This window comes from Pholcus phalangioides, unplaced genomic scaffold, assembly GCF_987345545.1.
Source record: "Pholcus phalangioides strain wild (caught in Gottingen) unplaced genomic scaffold, Ppha-v1.0 ptg000172l_1, whole genome shotgun sequence".
NCBI classification, from domain to species: Eukaryota; Metazoa; Arthropoda; class Arachnida; order Araneae; family Pholcidae; genus Pholcus; species Pholcus phalangioides.
In genome coordinates this window covers 4864872-4886830 of record NW_028301637.1, presented here as the reverse complement: position 1 = coordinate 4886830, position 21959 = coordinate 4864872, and the positions used below count along the sequence as shown (strand labels likewise).

The window sequence follows — 21959 nt, the reverse complement described above, 5'->3', positions numbered from 1 at the left end:
TCATTTATATAGCCAAGACAAGTTTTTCAACAGTACATGTTTTTACTTGCACTGGTCAAATTTTGAGTGGTATAGGTAGCCATTAAGAAATCGTCTATCTTAATTTCCTCAATTCAATTATGTCAAAAACAGTTGTTCTTTCAATAGTATCTGAAAAAATAATTATAAAGATAATTACTCATAGCAAGATATTTCTCGAGAGAAACCAATAAGGTATGGACTAAAAACAATGCCACCTTTCCCCCTTGCTTATTTTGTTTTTGCACATATAAAATGTGTCGCTGAAATTACAATAATTTCAGAGGGAAGTATGTTTCTGTTGAGTTTTATATTGAGAAATATTCAAGTGATTGTACAGTTTACAATTTTTATGAATTTTCTCAACTTAAAATTGAATGTGTATAAAATAGGTTATTTTAATCATGGTGCAACATAAATAAGACACTGAAATACAACATTTCTTAATAAACATGTGAATTTATGTAATACAGCCTCTCCGAAACGCTATTATGATTATGATCTGATACAACGTCAAAATTCTGTGGGTGGGATGGTGGTGTTAAATCGGGTTCGACTGTATTTGTTCCACTAGGGTTGTTGATACAAATGAAATCAGTGAAAATGATGATTGTTAAAATTTATGTCATTAAATCATGCATGGAAATATTTTATTTTACATGAAAATAATAATGGAAACTGTTGCTCAAAGTCAAATACAAAGAATTAAAATTACCTTTGTTTGCTCTGGGAGAATTGTTTCGTAACCTTAAAAACCTTCACATTACTTCGTAGCTACCTACAGCCAAGTTCCTGGGAAACAAAATTTTTCAGAGTTAGAAAAGTCTCACAAATGTATATACACTAATATATATATAATCTCTCAGCTGTTTACTAACAACATTGTTAAAAAATAAATGCTTGTTAAAAGTTTCACTTCCATAACATCTCAAAATGTTATATTTTAAAGTTCTTAAATATTCGACATGGAAATTTGTTTTCTGTGTTTACCCATACACACAAAATCAAAAACAATTTTTGGCAAAAAATTAAATTTGAACACACACAGCAAGGCCATAACCCAAATACTGAAGTAGTAATACGTTTCAAACACTAATCTGCTTCCTCTAGTTATAATGTATATACCTCAATAAAAACTGTGCCTGAAATTCCAACTTTGTTTTTTAGTTCCATTGTACGAATTTCATTTTTCTTATCAACAAAACAATATAATGATTCCTTATTAAATATTCCTCATCTCATAGCGAGTTACAGAGTGCAATTTTTCAGGAAGTGGCACATGATTTTTTTCTCAAAATTTAACTTCCACTAAGTATTACAATATTGTTCATTTGAACAGTTCAAAATATCAAATCTATATTTCAATCCTTTAGTGCACGAGTTTTACAAAAATTAATATTTAACATTACTGCCAATTTTTACCATGCTTTATTTCAATTTCACCATTACTCATCACAAAAAAATTATTAAATTTTTTGTCATTTAGGTGCTATAATTTATTATCAATGAATTGTAGCTTATTAGTTACTTTGTGCATTGAAGGGAGGTTGATCTAAAACACAAATTTTCAATTTCCTTATTTATAGGCGATTATTATTAATTAAAATTATTCAATTTCCTTATTTATAGGCGATTATTCATAGCATAGTCATCCAAGCACAATTTTTATTGTGCCAACAATATTCAAATTATTTATTTACACACATGCTCAATTTATTTAGACATAATTTTTCATTGAAAAAAATTAATACGGCAAAAAACATAGAATGTAAAATTTCAATCTGATATTATCGTAATTGTAGATTTGTTTCATTTGCCATGTAAATATTTTCAATACAATCCAAAGTATACAAAAAATATTAAGAAAATTTCTAAACACTCTTCTTATATAGTTCGATAGCAATAAAATAATTCTTACCTCAGTAATGAACATGCTAGCACTTCGTCGTGGCTTCGATCGCCGATGTCAACATCTAGTTTTGCAGGATATAATGATGAATCACTTCAACTTTGATGACATCGAAGACATAATCTAAGTTTTATCTGTCATTATTATCGTAAAAAATTGTTTAATTCGAAAAAAAAAACAGCATATTTCATCACTAAATATCACAGCGAGAACTCGCGGCCAGAGACGAAATTTCCTCTTTTCCAAGATGGCCGCCGTGAACTACTTTTCTTGCTGCTTTAGGACTGGTGCTAGGCAGTCCTTAGCAGCGGTCCTAAGTAACTACTAAAAAAAAGTCCTTAGCTTAGAGATAGTATCGAAAAGTCGAACTACTGGCCAGCTAAGGACTTTTCGGCGCTCAACTACTTTTTTTCCACTAAGGACCGCAGAGATAGTTCACCCCCTGAGTTCTACACATTGTTGGGATACTTTTTCTAATTGGAAGTACCGTATGCCTCTAAGATCAATGTTTCGCCAGTAATTTGCGATGCCAGGTGTTAGGTATGCACTCTGAATAATCCACATCTACAAATTATGATGTTTGATAAATTGTGTGATGATAAACCATTATATTCGCATTTAAAAACTTAATTCGGCTGATATTCGAGGTCATATATATAGATCTTGGTTCACCTCATATTTACCAAATATGAACAGCCAGTCAACATGCAGGATAACTTAAGCCATTATATCCAAATAAATACAGAAGTCCCACAAGGATCTATACTGGACCCTTTGCTTTTTCTGATATTCATTGATGATTTATGCAAATTGTAATTTTTTGGTTCCATGATCACTTATGCCGATGAATCTGTATTAATGTATTCATGTGGTGATCTTGACACTCTCATATTGGTCACGATCTGATATTGATTAAAAAAATGGTTCTATGGTAATGATTTAAAACTAAATTTACAAAAAACATCAATTTTAATCTTAAGGAAACTGATTTATATCTAAATCATAAATTTCATACCCTGCTTGCGATTTGCAACCTCATTGTTATTGTACTTCAGTTCAAGAAATAAACAGTATTAAATACAGTAAAATGAACTAAAGCAAGCATCAATGGCCAACACCTCATCGTGATGCCCCTAATAGAGGTTGGTGATGCCCCTAGGAGCCACAAGGCACACTTTGAGGAACACTTCAGTAATGGAAATATTTTTTAATAAGTTTGTGAACTACTTAAACCTAAGGATAACATCTGTGTGGAAGCGCCGGAATATGAATTATAGACGAGTTATATTGAATTTGAGTAATATAATTACTCATCCATAATCCCCATTTTCTTTAATAATTGAGTAACATTCTTACTCATCCATAATCCCCATTTTCTAGGTGTTACAGAGTCATGGCTAAATAATACAATCTCTAATTCCGATATTTTGCCACCTGATTACAATGCTTTTTGAAAGGATAGAAACTCTCGGGGGGGGGCTTACTTATTTTCAAAAATTATATCCCTTTAACTGAATTTCTATTAAATTCCGAACTTGAAATTGTCGGAGCCGAATGGCTTCAACCCAACTGTGCCCCACTTGCCATCTTTTCTGTCTATTTCCCTCTCTCTTCTGATTTCCACCTTTTTGAACAACTGGAAATTATTCTTGAAAAATTTTACAATACACATTCTATTATTATCTCCGGAGACTGGAATCTTCCTGGCATTGACTGGAAAAATATGGAATCCCTGTCCGGCAATCACAGAATTAATAACAAAGTTTTAGACATCTTCCTTAAATTAACTTGGTCCAATCCATTTTAGAACCCACAAGAACCACCCTTTACTCCAGCTCTACCTTAGATCTCATTGCTACCTCCAATCGTATTTCAATCCTTTCCACTTCCATCTTCGAGGGTTGCTCCGACCATAATATCCCAGTCACACATTAACTTTTCCCTTCGCCACTCTATCCCATCCTACAACCTCGCCATTAAACATCATTTCAACAAGGCAAATTATTCACTTATGCAAAATATTTTTCGCTCTCACTTCAATGATTTGCTATCCATATCCTCTTCTAACAATATCCACACCCTCTGGACCTCTTTTAAATGTATTATAGACAAATGCTTAGCTACAGTTAAAACTAAAAAAGTTTCTTTTAAGTATTTTTTTAATCTGTGGATCACCAGAGATATTATTCATTTAAAGAGGAAAATCTGCCGAATCGCTTTCAAATACAAAACCAACAAATCCAATTCACTCAAATCCATAAATTCAGCCTCCACCTGAGACCTCACAAACCTCATTTCCGTCCAAAAGTCCAGATACCTCTCTCATTCCTTATCCTATTACTAAAAACCAATCCAACAAAATTCTGGAGTTTACCTTAGACCTAAATCTGTTGGTCCCACTTCCCTTAGAAGTTCAGAAAAATATATATCTTCTCCTTCACAGATGGCTGCCGAATTCAATTTAGCGTTCGGCTCGGTTTTCTCAATAGACCCCTCTCCTCCCCAATACTCTTTTTTTGATTCTATCCACAACTCACCCCCAATATCCTTCTCCAAACAAGGTATCCTAAAACTATTGAAAAAACTGAAACCCTATTCTGTTGGCCCGACAACATCCCAAATTCTATTCTTAAATTCTGTGCTGATGAAGTCGCCGACTATCTTTTAATCCTGTACAATGTTTCACTAAATTCTGCTACCCTCCCGAACGACTGGAAAATCAATAAAATTATTCCTATCCACAAATCGGGTCCACTTTCCAATCCCCTTAACTTCAGACCAATAGCAATCACCTCCTCCTGCTGTAAAATCATCGAACATATTGTAGCAAAAGAAATCTGTATCCACTTAGACTCCATCAGCTTTTTTTCTCCAACCAACACAGCTTTAGACAATCTCTCTCTACTACCTCCCAACTGGCCCTCTTCATCCACGACAAGCCATTGATAAAAACCTACAAACTGATATCGTATATTCCTAGATTTCCCCAAAGCCTTTGATAAAGTTCCTCACGATAAACTTCTCCTCAAACTCTCATGCCTTGGCCTTAACGTACTACTTAATTGGGTGGAAGCGTTCCTAAAACACTGTAAACAGTTTGTTCATTTTAATGATCATAACTCACCATCCACCCCGTAAAGTCTGGGACCCCTCAAGGAACGGTCCTGTCCCCGTTACGTTTCCTAATTTATATCAATGACCTTCCACAATCCCTCAACTGCACCACTAGACTATTTGCTGATGACTGTGTAATTTACCGTATCATTCACCATCAATCTGATCAAGAACTTCTCCAACATAACCTGGCTTCCATCGCTGACTGGTGTTCCCTATGGCAAATGCTAATGAATATCTCAAAAACAGTTCACATGAAAGTCACCCGTAAACTACTTCCTCTTGAATACTCCTACTCCATCAATCATTTAATGCTATCCCAAGTTTCTCATATCAAATACCTCGGTGTGATAATTTCAGCCAACCTTCGTTGGAACAAACATGTCGACTACATTTACCAGAAGTGTCTTAACAAACTTTTCTTCCTCCACCACAATCTTAAACACTCTACTCAGGATATCAGACTTCTTTGTTACCAAACTTATATCTCCCCCGTCCTTTCCTACGCCGCTGAAATTTGGGACCCCCTACACCTCCAGTAATACAGACAAACTCGAATCAATTCAAAATAAATCTGCCCGATTTGTTCATGACTGCTGTTCATCTTTCATTTCTGTGTCCGAACTTAAAAATGAACTTCATCTCCTCCCTCTCTCTACTCTTCGTCTCATTCCTCAATTAACATTGTTTTATAAAATTTTCCATGGTCAGTTCAACATAGATACTTCTGGTATCTCAGCCAAACCATCCTACATCTCTAGAAGACTCGACCATTCCCTTAAATTAAAACCTATTTTTCCTTCCACTGACTGCTTTAAATACAGCTTCTTTCCTCATACCATTGGTGAATGGAACAAACTCCCAAGCTCTATTGTTGAATCTCCCACTATCACTAGTTTTTTACCAATATCAAACAATATCTTCGTCATTCTCAATCGCATCCTCTTGTATAGGCCCAAGGGCCAACAATATTGTATAAATAATATAAATAAAAATAAATAAATTTTTGCATTAAAATCACATATCGAAAGTGTTAGTGACACAATGGGTGGTAATCCATTTGGTTCAAACATACCGATCAATTTAGCAACCTTGTTGGGAAATTTGCCTGTTGTGGCCTTTGTGTTTGTTTGTATTTGTAATTTTGATGGTATACGAAAAAGAAAAGAAATTATCAACATGTGGAAGAAAATGTTCGTTGAATCCACATCATAAGTACACTTTCTTTTTTAAACTTTTGATGTTACCAAATCCTCCTATATTGACCGATTTTCATGACTTAACCTGGGTGGTATTATATACTCATGCTTATCAAGAATTCTATCTGCATCTGCACTGTTTATGACAATATAAGGATAAATCCAGAAAAAAAAAAATGATTGTTTGGCAGTATTCTGTGGTGAGTTTTCTTTTGGGATTTTCTATTCAAACAATGCACAATTTGGGGACTTTTAGGGATTTATCTGTGAAGATACAAAAAATTAGAAGAATCTGATTTCTGACCAGAAGATTTTAATAAGGCTGAAAAATCAGGCGGCTTCCGGGTAAATCAGAAGCATTGGCACCTATGTGATCCATTGCATTACAACAACACTAATTCCAATTGGATAGTCATGCTCTCTCAGACAGTCACTATAAAATCAAAATCAAGAGTAGTTTGCATCAATTGAATTTTTTTTCTAAATATTTCAAACTGAGCCAGGTATAAGTGGCTTTGTTTGAACTTGAGTAATGAGGATTGGCTAAATTTTATCATCAATGAAGGTTTATGCATTTACCGGAACTCAACTCATCAAAACCTTTTTTGATGCTCCATGTAAAAGTAGAACACTTAAGCCCAACATGCGTCTGTGGGAATAGTTTTGTGCAAAATAAAATTTCCAGATATGTGATTTCATAAGAGTAGGTAACAAATGTTAAATCTAGTTTAAATTGTTTCAGGAATGTGTGAGGTGCAGATGAAAATAGAGAGGGGAGAGGGAAACTAAAAGAATAAAAATAAAAATTTTAAATTTTTTTTCAATCTTCGATAATAAAAATCACATTTACAAGAAAAATTGACAGAAATAGCATTAAAAGAGGGTCTGAAGTTCAAATTTGAAGATGGCTATTTATTAATGTTCTGGTTGCAAAAGCAAATACTATACCTCAACTTTATGGGATATACAGTGGAACCTCCTATAACGGACACCTCCCATTACCGGACACTTTTTGAATTATATCAACAGGACTTCAGATATATTACTGATTATTTTACTCCCCATTAACAGACATTCCTCGTTAGCGAAGAAAATTTTTGGTCCTGTTAGTGCCTATTATTGAGAGATTCTAATGCAGCAAAAAATTTTCAGGTGAGAGACGTTTCAATGCAGCCATATTTTCATTTTCAACAAAAATCGAAATCAACTACAAATATTCAACAGTGGGGATTTGAGAATGCTGCTTAGTAAAATAGTCCAGCATTAACAAATAGTGACGGCACATCAGGTGCACCCTTCCCATTAAGATTGCTATTTGTAGTCTGTGTTTTTTTAAAAATAATTTTATAACTAATAGATATTTTTTGAGTATGATGCGAATATTACTTTGACTGCAATCAGTGTAAATATATGCATATGCTTTGTAAATTATAAAATTCTAATTCACACAAACATAATTTTTTATGTTTTTAATGAAGTTTACTGTAATCTTCTAATTGTTTTTGAATTTTTAACCCTCTTTATACTACTCTGTTGCAGGAAAACACATTGATGCAAAAAAAATTGAAAATTCATTACTGCATCTAAAAATTTTTATGTGAATTTTTAACGTTACTTCCAGGGAAGAGGGTGATTAGAAAATTTGGAAAGGGGGCAATGGACTGAATAAGTTTGGAAAATACTGCTCTAGATTATAAATATGTTTTTAATAAATTCATTTTAATTTTTCTATATATATGAAATGAATAAATTTGATTTGATTATTTAATATATAAATTGTCATATAATACAATGTGCATGAAATTTATAAAGAAATTTTTAAATTTTATTATTTTTTAGAGAGACAGTCCCAGAACTTGAACATAGAGTTACTTGAAATACAAGGCTAAACTAATCCACCATTTTGGAGAACAAATGCAACATTAGTATAATCGTTGTGGTCAATCGCTGTTTTCCGCCTACTGCTGTTTTAAAAACTATTTCCAAGACTAACTGAAGCAGCAAGCCTTTTTGGTTCAAAGGTGGATGTGACGAGTCCACTCTCCTTCACAGGTGACTTTACAAGGAAAGGGTCCAAAGGTGTCATTTTCAAAAAATTAATGAAAAAATTAAAGTGTATTCATCTCACCCACAAATACATTTTAAAAAAATTAGCGGTGGAGTTCAATTATTAAAGCTGCTAAAAATTATTAAAAATTACAACAGTTGGCTACTCATCGCCTTTCATGCTTCTTGGCGATATCTATAAAATTTTCTTTTCACTCTCTAGCTCTTCCTTTTGTTTTCTGTTGAATTCTAAGCAAGGAGAAGAAAAAGAATGGGGGGGGGGGGAAGAAAATGACAATAAAAGAAAGTGATGGGAGACAAAATAGCATAAGAAGCATAAGCAAAAATAATACTTTTTTTAATTTATCACTTTTGCGCACAAATTTCCTTCTTCTCTTTCCAGCTTCTAGGGTTGAGGGATTTTTTGTTATTCTTGGCCTCTATTGGAGTTCAAAATATTAATATTAGCTTTTTTTTGAGTGACCCATAACAATTCTGCAGGATATTTTTGTGCATATTTTAATGAGTAGAATTAGTGGTAATATTTAAAAACTTTTTGAGGATGACACTTTTGGACCCTTCCCTTGCTAGTTGAACACAAACTGTTATCATTAATTTCAAGTTAGGCTTCTTATCACCTTAATGAAGCATATAATTATACTCTTTTATGCTTTAAATTACTGGTATCTCAACAAAGATTCTCACTTATCATTTCTTTCTGAGAATTCTCAACTGTCATCTGAAGAGTGCTAGATAGACGGCCTCTCAGGTTACTTCCCAAACCTTGTTCTACATGGCTGTTTAACTCCTGTATGGATGATCATGGTCAAAACAAACATGAGAAAAACAAAATTCACAAAAAGCATGGGTGCACAGACTTTCCACTACATGTATTATCATAAGAATTTTTAGAAATTAAGGAAAAATTTCTTGAATATGTGACAGTCCTTTTTCGCAAAAAATACTGTTTACTAATGTTGATGGTTAGTTAATAGTAAATTTATTCCAAATTAGAATGAGAAAAAACTGTTGGAAATGAACTCTCAAATTATTATCATTCGCTTAATGTATTTATCTCAATATTTGCTCGATTTCTTTTGCAACTGAGTTGTGGTTGACCACATCAAGTGGTCTCATCTATTAACCATTTAAAGGCCAAACTATGAACAAAGTCGTGCAGTGTTTTCAAATTTGGTATTTGAAGGTCCTTTTACATGCCTATACACAGATCAACTTTGAAATTTGAAGAAAAACATTTTTTTCTTTGTTTTTCACGATGTTCCATAAATGGGTACTCTGGGAGAGTTGAAAGCGAAAACTGGTATCACCTATATTCTGACAATTATTTATTTCTGGAGTACAGTTATCATGCAAAATTTTCTATTTTATACTACAAATCCGAATTCACAACACATACCGGTTTTTCTTCGCACAAAAATGTGTGCAGAAGATTCTAATTTTTTTGTGATTTTGGGCAGAAGATTCTAATTTTCTAATGTCCGTGATAGAAGGAAAACATCTTTGATTGACCCATTTCTCACATTGGTAGCATTTACAGTGGTTTTTTTTTTTTGGCAAACCGCACACCATCCTTGCATCACAGATATAATATAATGGCATCAGATGACCCAACATCTTTTTTTCAGCTGACAACATGGACCTCTGGATGAATGATTAACCCCTCCTTCATTCGTAGAAGGTTCATTATTACTTCTGTTCGGAATTCCAAATGTGAATATGATCTGCTTCTCGCAACTCTGAATGAATTATCCAATATGCTACAATGGTCATACGGCAAATCTTTTTCCAATGGAATACACAGCTGTGGTTTTGATCAGGTTCTTGAAAATTTTTTTTTTTATCCCACACAATAGTTTTTTTTTTTTTTTGATTGCTTAAAACCTTCTGGCGTTTTCTTGAAATTTTCACATGAATATATGAATATTGCACTTATGTTTTCTGCAATAGATCTTTTGAAGAACACGCTTTGGGGGTTTCTAACACCTAATCCTTGTTGTTGCAAAATTGTCTAACATTCCTCACACATTAGTTGGAACTGTTGTCAGTATATCATTTTCAACAATATCCTCTTCACCCGTGATATTCCTAGGTTCACTAGCAGGTAATTGGCATATATCTACGTCCTCTAATTTGGAATCTGAATGAGTTTCTAAATATCCAACAGCTTCTTCTAATGTGAGATATCCTTGTGACATGGTTGCACACAGCTGAACATAACAAGACTACGATTGCTTATCTCGATTTGATTCGTCTGCAGTTCATAAAACATGCATTTCTAAGAATGCAAGAATAAAAAGTACCTACACAATGCACCCCAGAAAGCCTATTCTATGTTATATTACCCAAAATTCGCCCCATACACATGTCGAATGATCACAACACCCTGTGGTTCGAACGGAAAAATTGAAGCAATGTACTGCACATAAGATATCTCTAGAATCCCACTCTCTTGAACAGTTTGATCGTTTTTGTTGCACCACAGTCATTTTCTGCACAAGAGGACTAATTAGACCGGGATCTACAATTTATTGCTGATTCCGAACAGCAGGCTTGTTTTTTATACTCATTGAGAGGTTGGTGCACTAACCCCTCGATGGGGACTCCCTGCAGTAGCAATTTTTTCTGCGGTCATGTCACCGTTTCTGTTGTACCCATGTCAGGAAAGTTTTCTGACAAAGACAAACCGGGTACTGAACTCGCGACACCTCTAAACATCTTTTGGTACTTTAGGCAAGTATCTTATCGACCTGGGCTACTGTGCCCTCCTCTCTTGAATAGTACAAAACTATGTATAACAGTGCAAAGAAACTACTTGATTTACTTTGATATATTAAGAGGTAGAAACACACAAAATAATTTTCTATTTACTTCAAAATTGAAATTTTGCCAAATTTTAATCAAAATGGGGAAAAAATTTCCAAAAAATTGTAAAATTTAAAAATTCTGTTTAAAAAAAGTTTATATTAACCTGAAGTTTCCAAATTTATTTTGCAAAAAAAAAATACTTTGAACTCTTCTCTATATACAATAAAAAACTGGAAATGTCTGAATTAATTTTTATCTGCTATTTTTGCAAATAAAAAACCATGTTCCATTTATAGGAGAAAAATTATGGTGGAAAAACTATATTCTAATATAAACATCATTAAAGGTACTATTTAACCATCAATTTAGTTCAATTTTTTCCCATATTTTTGATTGTATGTGCTATCCTATGCCAGTATGAAATTTCGCATGTCTTTAATACTAAACTTTTTGGAAATTTAAAAAAAAAATGCATTAAAAATAGCTTTCGTGTATCATAAAATATCATGACATCAATGTTATTGAATAAAAATGGATTCAGAATATAAAGAAAACTATTCAGTTTGTGAAAAAAAAAAAAAAAATTGAGATTTAATTGACTTATTTTTATTTAAAATTAAAAAAGTTTTAATTAAAAATCTTATTTAAAAATTTTTAATTCAATTTTGAATAAGATTGTGTTGGCAAAATCTCAACCTTTTGCTTCATTCCATGAACTGAAGTTTCCTTCATTTTGAATCAATTTTTAATCAATTACATTGATGTAATGGTGTTTTATCAAGCATGCAAGCTATTTTTAATGCATTTTTTTTAAATTTGTAAAAAAATTAAGTATTAAAGATATGTAAAACTTTGCACTCCTTCACCACATACCAATTTCCACCATATCACTATACCACAATATACTGCCATTAACAAGTGGAGTTGGAAATGAAGGTACCATCTATTGATGGTTACCTGAAGCTTGCTACAGAAAATATCTTGTTATCTATATTCTTTCCCCAGTTTGAACCTGGCACCTAACGCAACCTTCATGGTGGCAGAGGAGTATCCTACCACTTTGGCACAAAACTTTATACTGAAATATGATAGCATATACAATCAAAAGTATGTGAAAATAATTTGAAACAACTCAATCATTAAATAGTATTTTTAATGATATTTCTATTAGAGCATAGTTTTTTAGACTCCTTACTACTTCACCAAACACCAACTCTGGTCATATAGCTATATTGCAATTTACTGCCATTAATGAGATGAGTTGGTAATGAAGGCGCTATCTATCAGTGGCCACCTCAAGTGCCTCAAGGAAAAGATCTTATCTATATCCTCCCTCGGGTTTGAACCTGCGACTGTGATGGCAACCTTCACAGTAGCAGACGAGCATCTTTTACCACCACACTACTTGGGCACTATAGAGACTTCTTACTAGTGAATTATCTCAAAAACTACATTATCTCAAAGTGTGACAATTAAAAATATTTTTTTAAATTCACCTAATCTTTCCATAAAAAAAATCAAAATAAAGAAGAAAAAATTCTGCTTGTCTGATTTGATAAAAAAAATCAAAAAGCTCTCTGTTTTTCTGGTTTTTATTTGAATATCACACGTAGCATTGCTTGAATATGGTGTAATTCTACTTTGCTAATGACAAGGAAAGATCATACCTTTTTATAAACGTTCAGGACAATGCTGTCAGAGTGGAAAGGTCTTTCGAACTCATCTACCAGAATGGCAAGTCTTCGTATTTCTTCACTGAGTGCTGTCGCAACTTTATCCTCAACCAACTGCACAATGTGACAAATTTGATGCTTGACTTCCTGGGTCAGTAGCAAAAGCTGTTGCTCTGTAAAATCCAGCTTGTCCTTCTGTTCATTCCGTTGAGCCAATCTTTGAAGCCTGATATAAAAAAAAATTAAGTATTTCTTAATAAAGTACCCCATTATGATGAATTGCTTCACTAAAATTTTGCAGGGGATAAAATATGGTCCGACAACTAATCCATTTACAAATCAAATACTCTTAGACTTGTGTGGACAGTAGGCAGTTGTAAAAAATTTTTATATTTCCATACCAGGAAATACAAAAAATACCAGATTCTAGTCAATTGTTAAATACCACGATTCGAAAAATTGATTGAGGTGGCTGGTGCAAATCTTGACTGTTCTCTGCTTCTGAAGTTATTTTTTGTTTTACTAACCACATTCCAACATCAAAATTTATGTCATCTTTTACTACCATAACCTCAATCCTTACAAGGACGTGATATCTCGCCTGATTTGATACCTTGTACTTATGAAATTAAAAGATAACTTGCATCCTTAAAACCCTCTTATTCTGGCAATGCAAAGCCCAGCCAGCTCTGTACAGAAGACTTCGTTTATAAATATGTTTCCCATCACCCCCTAAACCTGTGAGATCAACTGCCAGTGGGCACAGTCAGCTTTTGTTTAGAGTTTAATAACAGCAGGAGAGAGAGAGAGAGAGACTTGTTTTATTTTTCAATGTTTTTGGTTGTATAGGAATACACAGTATAAATAATAGAAATGGCTGGAGTATTTCTCTTTCTTGTTTTTATTATTATTATTATAATTGGTGTTCAGAGGGGAAAACACTTATCACCAGCACAAAATCGGAAATATATATATACACTTCTTGAAAAAGTGTGTGGCATCTGGTAGAGGTTTTGGTGATTGGTATGTGCAAGCAAAGCACTAGGACCAGATGATATCTATCCCATGGCCCTCAGGAAATGTGCTAATGAATTATTGAGACCAGTCACACAGATCTACAGGAGTAGTGCTGATGAGAGTATCGTCCCAAGAAATTGGAAGGTTGCTAAAGTTGTTCTGATATTTAAAAAGGGTAATAGAGAAGCTGTGTCCAATTAGTCTAATGAGTTTGACGAGCTCCCTCTCGAAACTTTTCGAAATTATTATCAAAAGGCAGTTGGTGAAGTGGGTAGATGAGAATAATGTATTGTCCGATAATCAGCATGGGTTCCGGAAGGGGAAGTCATATTTTACTAACCTCCTTTGCTTCTATGATCACATGATGAAGGCTTTGGGTAAGGGCAAAAATGTAGATGTTGTTTACCTTGATTTCCAGTAGGCATTCGATCGGGTCCACCATGGTAAACTCTTGAAGCGTTTATACAAGATTGGGATTAGGGGCAACTTGTTGAATTGGATAGAATCGTGGTTAAGAGAAAGGGCACAACGAGTTATGGTGAACAGGGAATTCTCTGGTTGGACAGGCGTCACAAGTGGAGTTCCTCAAGGAAGTGTCCTTGGCCCCATACTTTTTCCCTTTTTATCGATAAACTTGATCAGGGTATCGATGGCATTGCTAGCAAATTCGCAGGTGACATGAAGCTAATGAGGGTAGTCGGGAATCAAAGCGATAAGGAGTTGCTCCAAACAAACTTAAACAGGATTGGAGCATGGGCAAATGAATGGTGAAATGGAACATGACATCAAGCGTTGACAAGTGCATGGTCATTTTGGTTCGAACAACCCACGTTTCTCTTACGAGTTGAATGGTGTCACTATCCCGGATGTAAGGTTTTCGAGACCATACCTACAGAGGGACATAGACTTGGTTGAAGGGGGTGCAGAGAAGAGCTACGTGTGTCCTTATTGGCACACTGGGCTTGAGTTATGAAGAGAGACCATTTTTGAATGTGTTTATATTGGCTGAACGCAGGTGTCAGGGAGATATGATCGAAGTGTTCAAAAGTTTCAACGGGATGAATAGGGATGGACCATGAATTATTAGTACAATATCAATCAACTGCTTTTACAAGGGGACAGCAGTATCAATTGATAAGGGACAATGTGAGGTTATGGTGTCGCAGGAATTTTTTCTTGTTAACAAATGGAATAGCTTATCCCCAGGGGTAGTAAATTCTAAAACAATTGACACGCATGAAAAGAAATACAATAAACATGTTGGGTAAACTGAGAAGCTATCCATTCCATACTTAGAATAAGACAACCATAATTTTAAATGGGTTGCTGTATTTTTGAAATATATCACATCCATACTTGTTATGGGCATCTTTTTATCAGCCACCTTGTTGGGCATTTCGCCTGTTGTGGCATTGTTTTTGTATTTGTATTTCTATTGTGATAATTATAACGTGGATCAGGGAAAATTTAAAAACTGCTTCAAGGATTAATTATATTAAAATATCATGCACACCATGCATATTAACTTGTCTAGTTGCAAGATAGTTTTTAAATTGGAAGCTTTTAAAAAAAATAGATAAGTTCGATAAAAATGTAAGTGTAGAGCAAAAAAATATTTTCATAATTTATCAACCACATGTGCAAGATTTTGAATAAGCAGAATTTCATACTTTAGTTTTGTGGCTTTTTCAAAAGCTTCATCCATGAGATTTCGCAAGTTTTCTGTGATAGCTTTGCCTCTCTGTGTGTGCTGTTCAAATTTTGTCTTTACAGCTGATTTTGAGAGACATTCCTGCAAAAACAGTTCATGAAAAAACTTTTGATGGTGAAATGAACTGAGTGGTAAAATTGATAGAAAATTGAGATAATTGTCGAAATAAAATTCTTGAATATTTATAAGATGAGAAAAAACTTGATTAAACCGAAACAAACAAGTTCAAACCGAAAACAAACAAGAGTCAAGGCTCATTGTGAATCATTTAGCAGTAACAAAATTGGTGATTCCCAAGTAATAACTTATAATACAAATCGGTTTCACTAAATTTTGCGTATTTTATTTATCATTATAAGACAACGGCATCAAGGGATGCCTTTTCTGAGTGGTGGTGGAAGATTCCTAGACACTTAATACTGGAGGGATCTCCAATTAATGCACAAAACCATGCAACATAAAGAAAATGACTATTTCACTGCATACTTATAAAACACAACCTTCCATGATGGAAGCCATATATTCCAACTAACACTCTATTCTCAAGTAGAAGATAGTTTTTTCCGCACCCTCTTTTAACAATGCATAAACAAAACAAAGCACATCATGTTTTATAAGGCTACAGACAGTTAGTAAAAATGTCCATACTGAAATAAAATATATTCATTACATCCTCACATATATTCTGGTGGAATCATACTTTATAAACAGTGATCCATATCTAGAAAAACCAAATTCCTCCAAAACAATAGTACCATCAATGTTCATTATAACAATCCCCATCGTTCCGCAGAACGTTATATTTGGGGGTTATAATATCGAAAGTTTGAAAAAAATTAGCTTTCTTACAGGAGACTTGGACAGAATAAAAAAAAAATTATTAAAATGTAAGCAGTTTACAAAATGCTTCAAGTTAGAAAATAACGAAATTGTAATAATCAATTACATGCATGCAGCTGCACACAATGTACTGTAAGTCCTAATTTAACCTTTATCTCATCAACTGGTCATCGTGGGGGGGGGGGGGGGCACGGTTCCAATTTAAAAAATGATAAAAATGTGTTCAGGAATCACGCTGTGCTAGTTTCAAGAGTGAAAACACAATATATATGTATAAAATAAAATTTTTATAGGATCCCCCCTAACTTAGCTATTCAAATTAGAAAATCAGAGAAAAGTTGAAAAAAAATTGCAAAACTTAATAGACAGCACTCAGAAACTTGGAATTTTTTTTTATTGGCTTCAGGAGAGACAGGGCACCAACTTTTTAGTTGGAAGTTAGGGGACAGTATAAAAATTTATTTTTATTTCCTGACAAACCATATTTTCAATCTCAAAACTGATCAGTTATTCCTGAATACATTTTTTAGCATTTTTTAAATTGAAATCTCCATGACGAATAGTTAATGAGACAAAGGCTAAATAAGGACTTACAGGCTTTAGGAATCACCGGCTGAAGCTTAATGAACGCTTTGGACACCGAAGAGATTGAAGAAAGGTTCAGGTCCAATCACTTCTGCTGGACTCTATCGACAAAAACTTGAACTAATTTGTTTTCCTTTAGCAAAAAAAATTCCTCTTCGCATTATTAACTTGTCTGCAAACCGCATTCAAATATACCTGAATTCCTTCAATTCATTTTATTTTTTAAGCAATTTATTAATTCATCAGAGGTGGGAAGTGACTAAGTCAATTTCTGAGCAGCTTTGGAGCAGCAAAATTCAGGATTCGGAGCAGTGTTGGAGCAGCAAAATATAAAATTCAGAGCAGATATTTATAAATTGGAACAGCGAAGTTAACAAGAATATTTTCGTTAACCCCACCCCTTTCAAAATAAAACAACTGCACTGTCTTTTGTTATAAAATATCTTTTCATCAGCTTGCTTTTTGTTTTTGGTGTTTCAGGCTTTTGACACCTTGTTTGAAAGAGCGTCTGTCATTTTCGCACCAGTCTATTTAAGATGATTTTTGATTACTGAGGGCACTATTTGCTGTCTGGAACAGCAGCACTTCAAATGGGCTAAAAATTTTCTATAAGTTTTCAATTTTTTTATGCTCGGAAAGAAATTGTTGCAAAATGGGAGGCAATTTCGGAGGAATCAACACGATGTTTGGCGATTCAGCACTCATTATTTGGCGAGATTGGCGATTTAACACTCATTATTTGGCGAGATTGGCGATTTAACACTCGTTATTCGGCAAGGTTTCTGAATTAGCATTCGTAATTCAGAAGACATGCGCTTTTTACTTCCGGAATGAAATTTTTTTTTCACGAAAAATTGGGATTTGACGCAATGACGATCGACTACAGTAATTTCTGCTGCTTCCAGTGGCGACTTATTTTTTTTTGAAAACGGAAACTGACTCGCATTTGCGCTTTAAAGCTGAAAGACCATTGCAAACTATCTTCAGTTGCACGATCATGGATATTATCGGCAGGGACATAGCCAGAAATTTCGTTCTGGGGGGGGGGGGGGATCACTTTCATTTCGGGGGGGGACCAAAGTGACAGAACAATGGATTTGGCCATCTTTTTCCCTTTTTTCGGTCATTTTCTCACATTTCGGGGGGGGGGGGGGAACCAGACTCCCAAGTCGTCGTCCCCTCCGCTACACCCTTGATTATCGGGGTTTCGCGATGGAAAGCCCGATGAGGGGCCGATAGTTTAAATAAGACGATAGTTCAAGTACAGTGGAATAAAACACGCTCTTCTCGGAAAGAATCGTTTCTCGGCACGCAGGACCAAAAATTATTTGGCGTCCTTTCCGAAATTCCGGGCATACTGAAGCAAAATTCACTATTTGGGGCAGAAAATACGAAAATACACTAATGGAGCAGGATGGTGCAAGATGTTCATTTTGGCGCAGTGCGGCGCAATTGGCGCGCAGAGTTCCCACCCCTGATTCATGGGACACCCTGATTATGACGGCAAAATACGACTAAGTAATCGGTGAAATACAAAAATATTAAAAGGTATCTAAAAGTAAATCAAGACAGTAATGAAAAGTAAATGGTCAAGAGAACTTCAAACCCCATTCATCGCAGTAGAGAAAAAGGAAATTTGAGATTACTCCCTACTGATTAATGTTTTTTCATATGTAAGCAGAATAATCCATGAATTTTTATTATAGCTTATTACAGAAACTGGAATAATCCTCTCACATTGATTATCCAAAATCAACCACAAAATATTCCAGCCTAGGGGCCCTGCTCTAAGCTGGGGGCATGCCCTCACCCAGAATTTATTCCACAATAGTCAAATGAGAGCAAAGGAAAAATTGGACTTCTCACTTGTCCGGTCCCTAGAGTACCAGAAAAATCTTCAAAAAAAATTTTTTTAATAAAAATAATTTCATTACATATCAATTATCTTTATAGGATAAGTGATGATGGCTCACAAAAATAAGTGCTGTTTCAAGGATTAAGAAAACTGGCATGATGGTAATGGTAAAATGATTCTGGAACAAAAAAAAAAAAAAAAAAAGAGAAATTATACTTCAAAAGCGGGACGTATGGTCACGTACATTTTGCACGGTACGCAATTATGTGCGGCTTTCTTCTTTAAAAAAAAAGTTTATCTCAAGGTCCCCTATACTGAAGCCCCGTCAGCCTCCTGTCAGGGTCGCCATGTAAGCTCGAGCCGCCCGAGGGAAATGCGGTAGTTAGCAATGGCATTTTCAAATGAGAAAATTTAAAGGTCATATAGACAAACTCATTTTTTTAAACGAAGTCCAAATCCTATAGTCCATCGACTCACCGTAATTTTCCACCAACGACCCCTAGGAAAAGCAGAGTTCTGTTGGAAGAGCAGATACAAACGCTCCTCTGAACAGGCATATCAATGTACCCAACACGCTAATTAGAGCACATTCCGGTGAGCTTCCGATTAGACTCGCATTTGAATAACGTTCTAATGTAAAAAAAACCTCATTGTGAAAAAAAAGAATTTCGTATGCGAAATTAAATTCACATACAGGGTGATTCAGAAAAGATGGGGAAAACTTCAACAGGTGATGGTACACACCAATACAAACAATTGTCAGCAAAGAATGCATGGTCTAACATAAAACGTAAACGCGCTAGCGCGTTTCGAAACGGCCGCTCCGCAAACGTTAAAACGGCGTTCCTGTTTAAATTTATCAGGAGAAAAAAGAACAGAATGCATGAAAATGAAATCTGGGGAAGAAGAAACAGTATGCAAATCTGCTTCATAGTGAGTAAAAGGCGCAGACGCCAGTCCTGTGAAGTTATTCAAGCGTGCAACCGTTCTAACAGTTGTAATGTACGGGATTATGGCACACTTTAGCAATACAGGAGAACATCGATTATCCGAACAAGTCGGTCAACCGAACACCTTTTAAACCTAACTCATTTTCAGTTTTCTATTGTCCATGATGATGAACAGTTGGTATTTTCTTGGAACTTGAATCATCTCATCTCCCAATTCGATGGCTTCGTTCTATTGTACAATAATCAACTTCCAAACAATTGTACATACCGTACCTGTGAGCTATAGATGTAAAGAATGGCGGATCTGGGTATAGGGTATGTAAATACACTACATAGTTATAAACGATTGGCAAGCAAACAAACGCGTAAATAAGAGCAGATTTAGCCGTCATTTTTTTTCTCGTCTACGAATTCATTTCAATTCTGTGGGTGTGTCTTGATGAAAGGGAGGCGAGGGTCTTCTTGACAACAAAACTGTTCTTATCACGGTTGTGTCGGGAAAGGGGGGGGGGGAGTATCTTTCCTAGCTAGCTTAAAAAGATATTTTTCAATCTTTCTTTATCTTTAGTAGTGCCAACACTTTTCGTCTTTTTCAAGTGAAAAAATTAAAACGCTGTTTTAAACATCGAAAAAAAAGTGGAAATTGTGAAAAGACTGAAAGCGGGTGATGGTGGCTTGCAGCTAAATGCGGACAAGGTGTAGCAACCATCAGTGATAAAAAAAAAATTACGATAAAATAGAAAATTTTGCAGCCAGTTTGAAAACAGCAGATGGACGAAGCGAAGTTTTTTTAGGAAGTTATGCCCGTATTTTCATGGTTTTAACGCAACCACTGAAGACGATTAACATGTTCCAGATTCGAAAGAATCCTTAGATATGCTTCAGGAACTCCCTGTATTCCAATCCTGTCAGAAGAGGATGTGTCTCAGTGGTTGGAAATTGATAGTAATGATCCGGGATATCATTTTTTTTGGATGGTGGAGAAACAATTACGAAAGTGAACGATCAAGTTGATCGGGATGACTGTGAAAGTGATGAAGATGAACCAACGATAGATGTAATTACGCACAGTGAGGCAGAACAGCGTTTCACAAAATGCCTCGCGTGGTTAGAATCACGGTCTAACGCTGACCCGCTTCAATTTTTAATGTTGAAACTATTACGGGATGACACTGCAAAATGTCGTACGAGCAAGTTGAAGCAATTAAAGATAGCTTCATTTTTTTGAATGGTTTGACGGCGTTATTTATCATGCGCGTATTTATTTGTTTTACAGTTTTATTTTTTCCTTTACAATTTTTTTTTTTTTTTTTTGTAATATATTGCTTTTTTTTCATTTCCTTTTCCCGAATAAGTCGGTTAATTTAATTATTTTAAGGTTTTTGTTGCTGAATTTCAATTTATTAATTTGCGTTATCGAATTCGTTTCGAAATCGATTTTCCGAACACCCTTCGGTCCCGATGCGTTCGGATAATCAATGTCCTACTGTACTGAAAAAGCAGACATGCATTTCATTTACGCAGCTGCAAATGGAAGTACCACAAAGGCAGCACGAATGTACGGTGAGCGTTTTTCCCACAGGCGGTTGCCCAGTCCGAAAACATTTGCGCGCTTGCATCTGCAGCTTTTTAACGTTTGCGGAGCGGCCGTTTCGAAACGGGCTGGAGCATTTGCGTTTCATGTTAGACCATGCATTCTTTGATGACAATTGTTTGTATTGATGTGTACTATCACCTCTTAAAGTTTTTCCCATCTTTTCTGAATCACCATGTAGAAATAAATCTCTACCAAGTTATATTGTATTGAAGAAATAATAATAATAACAATAAACATACCGCCTAAGACGACGAAAAACATTTTTGGTATTACATTCTCACGATTTCAGAATTTCCAGAATTCAAATTAATCCCTTGATAAAGTGAAAGAGAAATGAGGAGGTAATAAGCGATAATTAAATTCAAGAATTTGTTTCACGCAATAAATTTTTCTAACCAATATCGTGTTTATCGGTAATTAACCCCTTCTCCTACCAGTTGTTGGCGATAAATTTGATCTGTATTAGACGTATAGGCGACAAGTGTGGTAGCCTTGTTCCAAAGAAAGTGAAAAAAAAAAAAAGGGTTGGGAGGAACAATACAGAGATAATTGGATAAGAGAATATTAGTACAATGCCTAGCTTTTTCACCCTCACTTACAAGCTTGCTTTGTAGCTTTT

General features: G+C 34.8%; 1 protein-coding gene across 1 annotated transcript in view; it reads right to left on the bottom strand.

Moving 5' to 3' along the window:
• Marf (Mitochondrial assembly regulatory factor) overlaps nt 1-21959 on the bottom strand; it is an 82062-nt gene that overhangs the window by 13971 nt on the left and 46132 nt on the right. The window contains exons 9-11 of the mRNA XM_089255907.1: nt 15473-15594; nt 12780-13011; nt 8992-9094 (exon numbers count right to left, since the gene is read on the bottom strand). Of these exons, the coding sequence (XP_089112033.1) occupies nt 8992-9094; nt 12780-13011; nt 15473-15594 (457 nt within the window). The remainder of the gene's footprint in view (nt 1-8991; nt 9095-12779; nt 13012-15472; nt 15595-21959) is intronic.